The sequence below is a fragment of the Nannospalax galili genome, unplaced genomic scaffold, assembly GCF_000622305.1.
Source record: "Nannospalax galili isolate Female #2095 unplaced genomic scaffold, S.galili_v1.0 scaffold10, whole genome shotgun sequence".
NCBI classification, from domain to species: Eukaryota; Metazoa; Chordata; class Mammalia; order Rodentia; family Spalacidae; genus Nannospalax; species Nannospalax galili.
Window position 1 is genome coordinate 7,240,474 of NW_008331140.1, and position 13,336 is coordinate 7,253,809.

Genomic DNA, 13,336 nt, shown 5'->3' on the forward strand with positions numbered 1-13,336 from the left:
AAAATACCTGTTGCGAATTTTACAAGATTAGCATAATGTTATAGATTGAGCACCAGGAGTTCTATACTCTAGTGTCTCAATAATTCAACCCCTGAATAAAGAAAAACATCATATCAATCAACACCACGGTTTATTTAAAGATACAATACAGGCCAAATTACACACGTCACATATATATTAAGATATCACCTTGAATGATACTGTTTAAACATATCACAATAAATAGTAAACAAGACAGAAGTCAATAATGGCCAGCAGATAATGACAATAGATATTTTCAAAAATCAAATATAGTATCAGTGTAAAATGGGCAATGTTTCACCATACTAGTGCACTTTACTGTCCAGCTTTTCCTTGAAAATAAAAATGAGTTGTTCCTTTCATTTTCAAAAGGTGGAAATTTACACTTATAGTAAATATTAACGCCTTAAACACCATACCAGCTTTTGCTGATTTTAGACAGATTTGTTCTCTAGTCACTGGTGATAAATGTGGAAAATGAGAAATACGGAGTTACTTAAAATATACTGGATGTACTAATGAGAAACTGAAATACTTGATTGGAGATTTTGGTGAGCGTAAAAGCTAAGAAGGTGTAATGTGTAGAGGTGTTTTTACTGAATTTTGGCAATAGTGCTTTCTTTCCAAATTGACATTACTTCTTTAGGAACTTTTTCTTGTTCTTGAATCCACTGCACATGTATTTGCATTATGTAGTACAGAAATGCTAGAGTTTAAGAAAGGAAATTTGGGCATTACTTAACATCTTTAAAACCCTCAAATGTACGTGTACTTGTTTTTGAATGACTAGATATACCTATAGATATAATTATAAAAATGAATTAATATTGTCATGATGATCTTCAAGATTGTTGAGCTTGGTGGAGACAAATTAGTAATGTTCACTGTTGATGTGTCTACCACAATTTAGAATTAACTATAATTTAAATGTCACTGCATTTTATAGTGAATTTAATTTTGAAGATGATCTTTTTTCTTACTCTAATATATGTATAAGAATAAAGAAGTCGGTTTGTAAGTGAGTATTAGTTGTATAAGATAATGAAATATACTAGAGGTGAGTCATTTTAAAAATAAATTCTTAAAATATTATTTTAATAGCAAAAATATGCTCTAGGTAAATTGACAAAGTGCATGTCTTATCTTTTTAATCAACATATTTTACAATTTAGATGAAGAAATTGGTATTGTATGTCCATTTATTTTCTCAAAGAGCCTAAAACAAGAATGATTTAATAATATATGATAAAAAGATAAAATCCAAGTCTCTCAAAATTCATTCAGAACTTAAAACTGAAAACTGAAGTGGAAAAAGGGTTGAAATTCTTTGGAGCATATGTTTTCATAAACTTTGAAAAGCTGGTGTAAGCCAGTCATTTTTCAATATCAATGATTTCTTTGGGGAATAGTGGTATTCTGAGTCTCCGCATTTTCACATCATCATTTTCACTTGGCCATTTTAATATGAATGTTATAATTTGGGATATATTGACATATGGAAAATATACAACTTCTGGATTTTTTATAAATTAAAAAAGGTATGAAATAGACATCATTACTTCAACCGTGGCAGTAAAGATGGAGGGAAAATTTAAGATTAGTGTTTGGGTGGAGTTTAAGGGTTAAAGTTGGAGAGAGACTTGAGGCAGGAGAAACCAAGCGTAGAGTGAGAGTTGGAATGAAACTTGGGAATAAGCTGAGGGAACAGATGATAAGAAATATGGTGGGGTGTATATGGGACAGTGTCAGTGTGAAATTAGATGGAGAGAAGAAACTGAGCAATGAAGATAAAGAAGATGACTTAGAATGGGTTAGGGGAGGGGAAAGAGCTAGAGGAAGTATGTAGGTGAGGTGTAGAAGTTATGGGGAAGAAGTGGGTCAGGGATAAGTGAGATAAAGGATTTGGAATTGTGTTGGGTTGAGGAACACTTACAGGGAATTCATGCATATGAGGACAGTATACACTTTGTTCATTTTATTACATAACAAAACGATGAGTTTCAAAAGAGCAAAATAAAAAATATTCTCTTCCGAATAAAGCAGAATTCCATTTACTTTAAAGCTATAGCTTTATTCTAATTTTTTTTCTTATTTTTTCCTCTCCTTTTCCACAAAATTGTCATTCACATCAGTGAGGCTCTCTGAGCTTGAAATATTTACTGAACAAGGCACGTGTTCTTTGTAATCTATGATCTATTAAATGCACTTTGCTATATTTTGGGGTTTATTTCTAAAACATACTTAAAACTTAATGATTAGATGAAAATACCATGAGTAATAAATAAAGATTTCCTGACAGTTATGTGAATTCTGGTATGAAGTTTTCTTATTGAATAAAATCTATGGTCTTTATTTTTACAAAATTCTGATATTATTGAGTGACTTTAGAGAATTCACTTGTTATGGAAAACCCTAAAAAGACCGAGTACAATCTTTGAAAATAATGATGTGCCACTGAACTTTTGCATTGCTGAGTTTTGTTCTAACAATATTTAGTAGAATAAAACCAAGGCTACAAAGAACTTCTGTTACAGGATTGCGAATCATCTTCTTAGACCATCTTCATATTTGATTCTTTACTTGACAGTTTCATTTAATTTCTTATATTTTACAAAGAAGCAGCTGGCCATTTTACATATAATTTACATATTTAAATTTTAAGCCACTAAACACAACACCCAAAATTATATGGATCACAAAGCATGAGGAATAACACTCACATAGCAGGGTTTTGTTGATGATGAAGTTGGTGTTTTCGTGACTGTCTTCAATTATATATATACATATGTATAATATATATAATTGAACCAAATTTTGCTTACTGTCTTTTCACTTGCTTTTTGATAAACATTAGTTCTTGGTAAGTTATTTCTCAGTTTCTATCTTGCTTCATTATTTTATTTATTCATTTGTTTTTGCATTCACAAGTTGGTTCCCTTTGAAGGTTAGAATGCAGTAGTTCTGTTTCGCAAAGTTAATGTGACAAGAGAGATTATAGAGTATACTATCTCTTAAACAAAGTGATCTGTCAGTTTGTTTTTTTTCCTAGTCAAGTATTGGCAGTAACTCAAGTATAGTAGCCTGTATCCTTCCATTACTTCTGTGGCTTTGCCACCTTATGCAAATTCAGGTTACTCAAGTCTTAGATGGTATCCCATCTTCTGGGTTGGTAAGAAGTAGGAGAAAGAAATCTCACTACCTTTCCTTATTTTCTGAGGCCAAAGTCCTGGTTCATAAAGCACATGCTGAACCAGGGGAAATGAGGGAGGCTAGCCAGCCTCTACCTCCTTCCTCAAAGGCCAAATGGATCCTGCAAAAGGGCAAGAATTTGCTCTCAGACCAAAGATTACCACCCCTTCCACTATGTGTTAAGGCACATAATAAGAGGTTAGGTGGTAACCTATTATTTAAATTGCCCTTGGTTTGGTAAAAACAACAGCAACCATTACTCAGGAAAGTTGAAATTTTAAATGTACAAATTGAATAGTGGCCCATGTGCCCTAAAACTCAGCACAAATTTTATATTATACATGAATAAAAAGTAATGAGATTATTTTCTCAAGTAATTATGAGTTAATCTCATCACCTTCCAGTCATACTTTATCTATATTACAGAATTTGTGAGACAACTGTTCCTGAAAATCGCATTTATAGATAAACATGGTTGTATAATTTTAATACTGGGCTGATCAACTGGGCCAATGAAATGCCATCTTCTTTCTCGGAAGATCATCTTACTAATTTCATAAAGTATTTCAAGAATTTCTCTCTTCTACCCTGATTCTTCTCATCCAAATTAATATGGTAGTTGGGAAATGTAAAAATTAATTTTCAAACCAAAATATTGTTTTAGCATGCAAGATTTTAGGCATCCTGTGGTGCTGTTATTGTCACATTATTTACATCACAACCACATGTGCTATTTACAGTTCTACAGTTATTTGTCTCCTTTGTGTTTGTTAAGGCTTCCCATAAATATTTACAATTTTGTCCAGTCAAGAAAGAAAATTTCAGAAAGAAAATATGTATATTTAAATACTCCTGTTCGTAACCTTTTTTTTTCCAGATGCCTTTTCTAAATATTTCACAGTACTGTATTCAAGAATCTTCTGCCACTCGTCCGCGTTCCTTAGCTTTCAGTCAATAAATTTCTTAGACCTTTAGCTGGACTCATTCAAATAAATGTTAATACCTATTATACAACTTTCATTTGTCAATTAAAATATCCACATACACCTGAAATTACTAGGAGATGTACAACATTATTTGACAGTTGGTCGGTATTTTGTTCAGTGAAGTAGTATACATATTATTCATATAAGACACATTGCTCCAAACAAATTATCTTGTAATTTATTGTTGCCATACAGAGTAAACTAGTAAGTTACAAACTAGTTTTATTCAATCTAATGAAAGATCATAAGTATGTTTATATATTCCATTTTTCACTCAGAATTTAGATGTCAATTTAGTATTTTGAGGTGTCAGATTTTATATATGTCTCTTTTGATGTGAAGTGCCTTTGTTGGTTTCTTTAGGTATCAGGGAAACTCTTTAAGGTGTCAGGTTTTATAACTGGTGTTCACGTATCTTTGAGAGCTCAGTAAGTGGGGAAGGTACAATGCACCTGGAAGTTCCAGCACTATTACTAGTGGGAACTCCACCACTGCCTCTAAGAACTCCAGGACTATCCATGGGAATTCCAACATTAACCACAGGGATAGTACTGACATTATTCTTGGGAATTCTAACATTGCTCCTGGACCGCACAGAATTATCTTCAGGAATTCCAGTATTTCCTCGAAGTGCAGACTTTTCAGACCTCTTATTGATAGGAAAATATTCTCCAGAATGTGATGGGATTGTTCTTTTCCAGGCATCCTTCATGTTCTCTCTTTCCTTGATGTTTCCTAAAACACAAAACCAAAAGTTGTTTTTAAGTAACTAACAAACTGACTTCTGTTTTGAAAAATCTATCAATGATGGACAGGTATTTCCAAATTTGATCTCAGTCCAATAACCTCAAAATAATATGGCAATATTACCACAGTATAAAATCTTTAGCAATTAGAGGTTTTGATGTAAATGATGGTATAGAAATAAATGAGTAAATGGTCTTATGCCAGAAGTATGGGGTTTATTGGAAAGCACAGAAGGAGAATGAGAGTGAATAACAATTTTATGGAAGAAATACAGAAGGATTTTTTTAGCCATTGAGAAAGTACATTGAGAAATACATTGGTAGGTGGTTGAAGGGTTTTTAGAAGCAAAGATGTTTGGGATGCAATTTTATTTCTCAGTGTAAGAAATTAATGCAATCAAGAATTCCGTGGGAACTAGAAACTAGAGAAGGGGTACCCATGAAAGAAGAAGCACTCAGGAATTCATAGAACAATTTGTGTGCACATGAACGTATATGTGTGCAGGCACACATGTGGAGGACACAGGAGATTTGTCATTTACCAGACATGACCACCATTTTTGTTTGGTGTGGTTTTTACACAGCCTTTCACTCACTTGGAGCTCAAGAAGTAAGTTATAGGGGCTGGCTGCCAGGGACACTCCAGTTCTTAGATTCCAAGCACACACTACTATTCCGCAATTTTAAAAAACCAAAAATAAATTTAAAATAATAATGATAATGATAATAATAATAATAATAATAATAATAATAAAAATTTGGGACAGTGAACTCAGGTCTCTTGCTTGTAAGGCAAACTCTTTACTGATCGGGCTATTTTCCTAGCCCTGTAGAACTCTTAAGAAAGGTTTTAAATTAAGAACGAGGTTGAGCCAATTTTATGAACATTTCAAAGGATCATGTGATCTGGGCTGACTGTCATACTTTAATTTCAGTGTTTGCTAAATAACTTCTCAGAGTCCTAAATATTCATAGAAAAAGAAGTATTACATAATGGGCCAAATCATGATTTTCAGATAAAGTATACATGACATTTCAGAGTTTTCTCTGAACCTATTTTCAGTAGATTTGTGAGACTTTCTCTAGGAAACATTTCTAGTTGATATGCTTTTCATGAAGTTAGAATCAGGTTTCTAACAGAAGTTAGAATGGAAAATTCCCAGTATGATTCAGTATTCATAGGAGCATTTTTGTATATTCTTGCATAGATGTAGTGATAAAAACAAAAATGCTTCTCTATAGTTAATAGAAAGCTTCAACCTAGTATTGAAAAATATATTTTAAATGCCATAAAATATAAGTTCTATTAATATTTTCTTTAATCAAGTATAGGCTATAATATTAATGATTCATCTGTCAATTCATACTTTATTGTCACTAGGTGCTCACATACAGGAGGAGACAGAGAAATTATTTGTTTGGTTTTTAACCAGTGGGTTAACAATACCCATTATCTCCTTCCTTTTTCTAATACTTGGGTAACGTGTTAGACGGTTTCTTTTCTGTGGGTTAAAACTGTGGATGACTGACGACTAGTCATTTTCTCAGGCTTACTTACTTAAGTGGAAGTTATTTTTAAAAGGTAAACTTTATTCCAAAGTTTTGACGTCTTAAGAAGTTTGTACATTTTGAGGATTTCCCCCTTCCCAAGATTATTAAATGGTGTGTGATTGAACGGATCCAATTTAACATCAGGCTGTAATAATCAAATATAAAGCTTAAATTTGTAGGAGTTGCTAATTCTCTTAGAAAAAAAGTTAGTGTTTTATGAAATATAAAGAGATCGATTTCCAGATAGCAACACTGAAAATAAATTTAACGATGAATGTATACTTATATGGAAAATTACATATAATTTACAGAAGCAGTAATAGGAAGTTCAAAAAAATCTTACCTCTTGTTAGTAAATTGCGATCAGCTGGGAAGAAGAAATGTGTCTCCTCTGCTTTTCCTTTGAATTCAGATACATTTAGGTTTTGGCTTCTGCTGTCACTGTATCGTGGCAGGCTGCGACTGCGCTGCCTCCGGAGTTTAGGGCGCTGGGGCAGCAATGGGAAAGGGCCTTGCAAAGCCTGGAAATGGGGATCCCTAAGTGGGGTGTTTGCTTGATTTTCTTGCTCTGATGCTAGCTGGAGATAAGCAAGTTCTCTATCTTCTTCGGTAGGAGTAGTTTCGAGAATATGGAGCCCTTCACTGTTTAGTGGTGCGTCTATAAGCTCTGCCCAGGAACGCCGAAAAATGGATCTCTCTCTAAAAGGATACATGTTTCTTGCTACTTCCAGATCATCACTTCCTGGGGACTCTGCATTTTCTGGAGATTCCATCCACAGATTTCTTGGGGTTCCTGGGCGACTGTATTCTGAGGATGGTGAACATTTATTTATTAACACCTCCAGGTGTATAAACCCAGTGAATTTCAAAGTTGGAATTTCTGTATCATCTAGCTCCTCCTTTCCAGGCACTCCAGCAACAAGTATTGCGGTGCCTTTCCCCCTTTCCTCTGGACTGACAATTCCTGTAACATCTAAGCGTTGAGATTCTAGGAACCCTGGTGAAATAATCGGCATATTCTCTAGGTGAAGAAGCCCTGAAGTTTTCGGTCTTACAAGGGCAATGCTCTCTAACTCTTTAGAGATGTTAGGGGGGTTGGTAACATCTGCCACCGGACTGATAATCCCCAAGTCCCTCTGATGGATACCTTCAGGGGTGAATTGGTGGGAGGCCAAAGTGGTTTGTTGTTTTTGTTTTCTGGCCCTTTCCCGAGTTTCCGCATCAATAGGACGGAAATAAATGAAATCATCAGTAATGTTTTGAGCACGTCTGTATTGGAAGTTTGGATTCACAGAAACAATCTGAAAGAAAATTTGAGTTAAAGATGTAGTTCATTCCATCAACACTTTTAATACTCTTTTTGATTCTAATACATTATATCTTAGATCTGTAAGGACAGGATAACATCAAAGTAGACACTACAGACATATTACTGCAAATTAATTACTCCAAATTAAAAGTAGATACTATAGACATATGTTGATTACTCCAAATATGATGAATCCCACAATATGATCTATTTCTTTCAAGAATAGATTATTTTAGTCTGCTGTTTCCCAAGCACATTTTCTAATGCCCTAATTGAAGACTCTTTGTCTTCTTCCTTGAACACGCATGATCTACAGAAAAAAATTCAGAAAATAATTTGTAATTCTTGAAACATCATAACATATAAGAATCCTTAAAGGTTCCTGGCAATCTTTACTCTTGAAGATTTGTTTTTATTTTTGTGTGCCCAAGTGTGTCCGTGTGTGTGCACGTGAACACACGTACGCATGTACATGCATGCATACAGATGTGTCTATGTCATGGAGACTGTCAGAGAACAACTTTTTTGGGAATGACTTCTCTCCTTCCATCTGTTTCTTCAGGCACAGTCCCTCTTGTTCCTGCTACTAGGCTATGTGCTGTAACAGTGGTGGGATTACAGAGGAAGGTACCACAGCTGGTTTTAAAAAAAAAATAGTGAGTTCCAGGGGTCAAGCAAGTTGTCAAGGTTGAAGGCAAAAGCTTTTATCCACTGAGGCATCTTTCTGGCCTGGAAATCTTTTAATTGATATGTAACTATGTTAACCAGGACTTTTATTTTCTACATTCAAACACTTTGACATCTAGAGCTCTGCTTATCTTGATGGGACTGCCCCCACAGGGATGCCAGTTCTAAGAGACAGAAAACAAGTTGCCAATGAGCACACCTTTCAAATGCAAACCAACTGAACTCCCACCCACCTCACTCACCTATCTGTGGACCAAATAATTTCAGGTTCAGATACTGGAAAACTAGGGACAGGCTGGTACATATCAGAATCCACTGGAATTATTCAAACTAGACTGCTTTGCTTCATCACTGATTTTGGTGCTTCTCACATTACCCCAATCTAGTGTCATAGTAGGCCACATCTCTTGGGATGTGTGAATATAAGAAACTATTTTCAATGACTTATCTATTGATATATTTTCTGGCCCTACAATATATAATGATATACTAAGGATAAATTTACACTAAACATTCACATTTGCGTATGATAACTACTCTTAAACCATGTACTTTGGTGTTTTTTAGTATATTGATAGAGTTAACACCTATCACCATGATGTGATTCTGGAAGATTTTCATTACCTCCAAAAGAAATTCCAGGACATCAGCAAAAGTGATAAATTAAGACAAAAATTCTCTCAATAAAAGCAATGAAATAATACTGGCAGAAAATATCAGAATCATTTTTTCAAAAGTCTAGAAATTAGTTAAAGGTGTAAAGCAATTTCTCTGATCATTTGTTCAGTATGGGGAGCTGAATGGCAACTGTGACCTCTGGCCAGGTGTGGTGGTGCACACTTTTAATCCCAGCACTCAGGAGGCAAGGGCAGGCAGATAGATGTCTGTGAGATCAAGGCCAGCCTGGTTAAGCTCCAGTTCAGCTGGGACTACAGGGAGATCCTGTCTCAAAAAGAAAAGAAAACAAAACAAACAAGGAACAGTGACCTTTGTTGCATTTTAATTTTCCATATTTCAACATCACTTTCTTCTCCAGTTCCACAGAGGCTTTGCAAACTAATAACAATTTTTAATCACAGCACAAACCTGGGCCTTAGCAAACATTGAAAGAGGTAAAACAGAATCAATGCTCCTTCAAATACGTAGTCTCAGAGAGTAATCGTTAGTTGACTTGCCTGGGAACCACTTAACTTGGTATGTTAATTAGAAAAAAAGAAAAAGCTAACAAGCATGCATGCACATGTAAAAACAATACAAAAGAAAGAAGAAACAAAGAAAAGAAAGAAATAAAAGAAGAGAGAGAAAAAAGAAAAGAAGTAATAGTAAAATGAAGAACAGCCAGTTATTGGTAGTATTTGATTCATAAGGCTACTATTTTTCATATTTTTCTCTCTTTTATCATACAATACTTCCACAAGTGGAACCAAAGAAAGATTAACATTAAAGCAACAGTATTAAATTGAAAATTTCTGGCTAATATTTATCAATTACGTGTTGTTTTAGCCAGTGGAAAATGAGTTCAGATATTTCTCAAAAAAAATTCTCTTTAAAGTCTTTACCTTTCACTATTATATTTTTAGTATAAAGAAGTGTGTGCAATTGATAGTTCTCTGATTTTATTATTTTGGTGGTGAAAATTTGCATCCTTGTGCTTTGATTAGAAGTGGCTTTCCTGCAGAATATTTCCATATGCAGGTTCTATAAATATATAAGTCCTATAAAACTGTTATTTATTGAACTATATTTGGGGAAAACCAAATTAAACAGAAATTTAGAAGATTTTACAGGCTTACACTCACATCAATAGTGATAAGGGTTCCTCTTTTTGCATGTGTAACCTCAACAGAATTTGTAATCTTTTTTTTTTCTTGATAACCCACTCTGATTGGGATAATAGAGAATCTCAAAGTAGGTTCAATATGAATTTCCCTGATTACTTAGGACGTTGAACACTTTTTGAAGGTACTCATGGGCCAGTTTTATTTCTTATATTTTGAGAATGCTCTGTAGAATTCAATGGCCATTTGCTGTTTTGTAATTTTTGGCTTTTTGTGTTTAATTTTTGTAGTTGTTCATATAGTCTAGGTACTAACCTCATGTCTGAAGTATAACTGGCAAAGATTTTTCTCCCATTCTGAAGCATGTCGTTTCACTCGGTTGACAGTTTATTTTCCTGTGCTGAATAATTTTTTAATCCTCTTTGTCTATTTTTGGGTCTATTTAATGTGCTCTTGGGGTACTTTTCAGATAGATTTTGCTTATACCAGTATCCTAAAGTGTTTTAAAAAATGTTTTACATTAGCAATTTAAGTGATTTAGATTTTAAATTGAGGTGTTTAATCTACTTTGAATATTTTTTTCAGGGTAAAAGATGGATCTAATTTCATTCTTTTTAGCTAGATATTCCCCATTTATTTTAAATTGGGTTTTCTCACCCCATTTATTGACTAAACCTTCTTCCAGTGTATGTTTTTGACACCTCTGTCAAAAGTTAGATGTGCACAGCTATGTGGATTTATCTATATATCTGGTTTTGTAACATTACCATGTTGTCTTTGTCGCTAGAGTTGAAGCTATTGTGAATATTTTCCCTAATTTTATTGTCATTATATTTGATATTAGCATATATAAAAGCTGTTGTGAATGAAAGTTCCCAGAAAAAGTGCATCTTGAAACTGAACATTCTACAAAGGCTGATCAACAGATTAGAACTTCCAGTGACTGTGGAGAGATTGGAATGTTGCAGGTCCAGAGACTAATTACCATTTTTCTTGGGCCATCTTTAGTCCCCTACATAGCCACTCCTTTGTTTCTGACTTAGCATCCTGTGACTAACAGATTAAAAAAAAACAAAAACAACTTTTTGAAATGTATTAACTTAGCAGGCCACCAGCTTCTACGAACCAAAAGGCTGAATGTCATCAGAAAGCATCTGGGGCCTATAGCTAAGATTTTTTTTAGCTTTATCTTCCTACTTAGTATTTCCACCAATGTATTTGAAAAGTGTCTTGATTTATGAATTTTCTTTGTTCTTTTACTGTAAAAATTTCATGAAACTGGAACCATGTTGGAACATGGAATTTGAGGTAACCTGAATGTGTAATCTGAGGATTACAGGAGATATAATCTCAACAAAGAATAATTACAAGATCTTGATTGCTGTAAATCAATCTCATGTACGATTGTGTGTATATGCACTGTCTACATGTGCTTATATTTTAAAAATAATAATTCACTTGTTATCAAACAGGTTTGCTTATGTAAACTGGAGTTGGTAAATTAGCCCAGCATCCTTATTGCTCATCATAAAACTAAAATTTTAGGGGAAAAGGTCCCAAATTCAACAGACTACATTAGCGTGGCCATGTGTTCAGTATGCCAATTGAGGTTAAGTCAATTGTGATGACTCTGGAGAAACATGTTGAAGTGACTAATGGTCCTAGATCTGTTTGATAGAATTAATATGAGTTTTTAGGTTTAAATATTTAAGACTTTTTAAAAACAACACTATATACTTAATTATACAGTTCTGGTCATGATGTTCTTTCCTTGATCTTTGTCTTAATTCTGGTTCTACAGCATGGTTCTTATTGTTGAGGACAAAAGTTAATTTAAGAGATGATTACTCTTTTTCAAGTGTGCAATTTCTCCTATAGATAATTGCTCTTCTGAGATGTTATACTCTTTATTCCAAGGATTATGAGAAATTACTTATCTCTGTGCTTTTAGATGTATTTTGTATGTATGCTATGTATAATAAATATGAGCATTTTAAGGCTTTTAAGGCTACTACTGCCTCTTCAAAAACAACAAGCAGGCTTTTCCAGGTCCATATCTTTCCCAAGCCTATGTAACAATAGCTCTAAACATTTAAAAATAAAATTGGTCAATTGTGAACCTGGAAATTTATAGCCAGTTTTGAGGGAGGTGCATCTTGGCTCAGAAGACTGTTGAATATGTCAATGCTGTGGTAGTGAAGTGCCTCTTCTGAGTATGTGGTTATTAAATAAACAATTAAAAAGAATATAATTTAAAAATTTGCTTTAAGACTTACAAAACATCATAAAATTTATAGATAATTTTGTGTTGCATTATTATAATATATTTGAGATAATTATTCATCTCTGTGCTTTGAACTTGAAAGATAAAATAGTTTTGCTATACACTTGTTAAATTATTGGCTTAATTACTACAAAGGGAAACAGAAAGGCAAAAATAAATAAAGTCAAGAATGCCAAAGTTTTATCTTATGAATGCCTCAAGCCCTAGTGAAAAGTGAATGCTTTTTAACAAAAATAATTTTAAAGTGTCTTTATAGTGACCTCTATCTTTAACAAATAATTAGTTTAAATTGGATAAGAAAAAAACAAGATTATTACTACGTTTTACCTGTAAATATACTATTAGATATTTAGGATACCATATACATATTTTCTGATTTAGATATAGCCTCCTGGATTTTCATTTAAAATTATCTTATTAAAATGTTTTCTAAATTTTATATGCGAACAACAATCAAGTTAAAGAAAATAAAGATTAGTTATATATATGTGTGTTCTTATGAAATTATATTGGCCCCTTTAATCTTTGGTTATACTTCCCTTTTGGGTGTTTAAGGACATACCATTGGACCAGATAAACTGATTTGTTTTCACTCTTGAGGTCGTTTGAGAATCTGTTCCTCAGGGGTCCCGTGGGCTTGGGAGGAGCCCCTGGCTCCTTTCTTTTACCAGTTCCATCTATGTGAAGATAAGTCAAAGGTCCTGCTCGACCATTGTTGGCTTCTCTTGGAAGCATGGAGGAAATGATTCCTCCATGTTGACCCTCCTCTTTATAGACTGGACACT

The 13,336-nt window shown here is 33.8% G+C and overlaps 1 protein-coding gene across 1 annotated transcript in view; it reads right to left on the reverse strand.

Annotated features, from left to right (window-relative positions):
* Positions 1-4,590: 4,590 nt before the first annotated feature.
* Positions 4,591-13,336, reverse strand: part of LOC103725607 — a 22,095-nt gene continuing 13,349 nt past the window's right edge. Inside the window, exons 4-5 of the mRNA XM_008822915.1 lie at positions 6,837-7,794; positions 4,591-4,931 (exon numbers count right to left, since the gene is read on the reverse strand). Of these exons, the coding sequence (XP_008821137.1) occupies positions 4,591-4,931; positions 6,837-7,794 (1,299 nt within the window). The remainder of the gene's footprint in view (positions 4,932-6,836; positions 7,795-13,336) is intronic.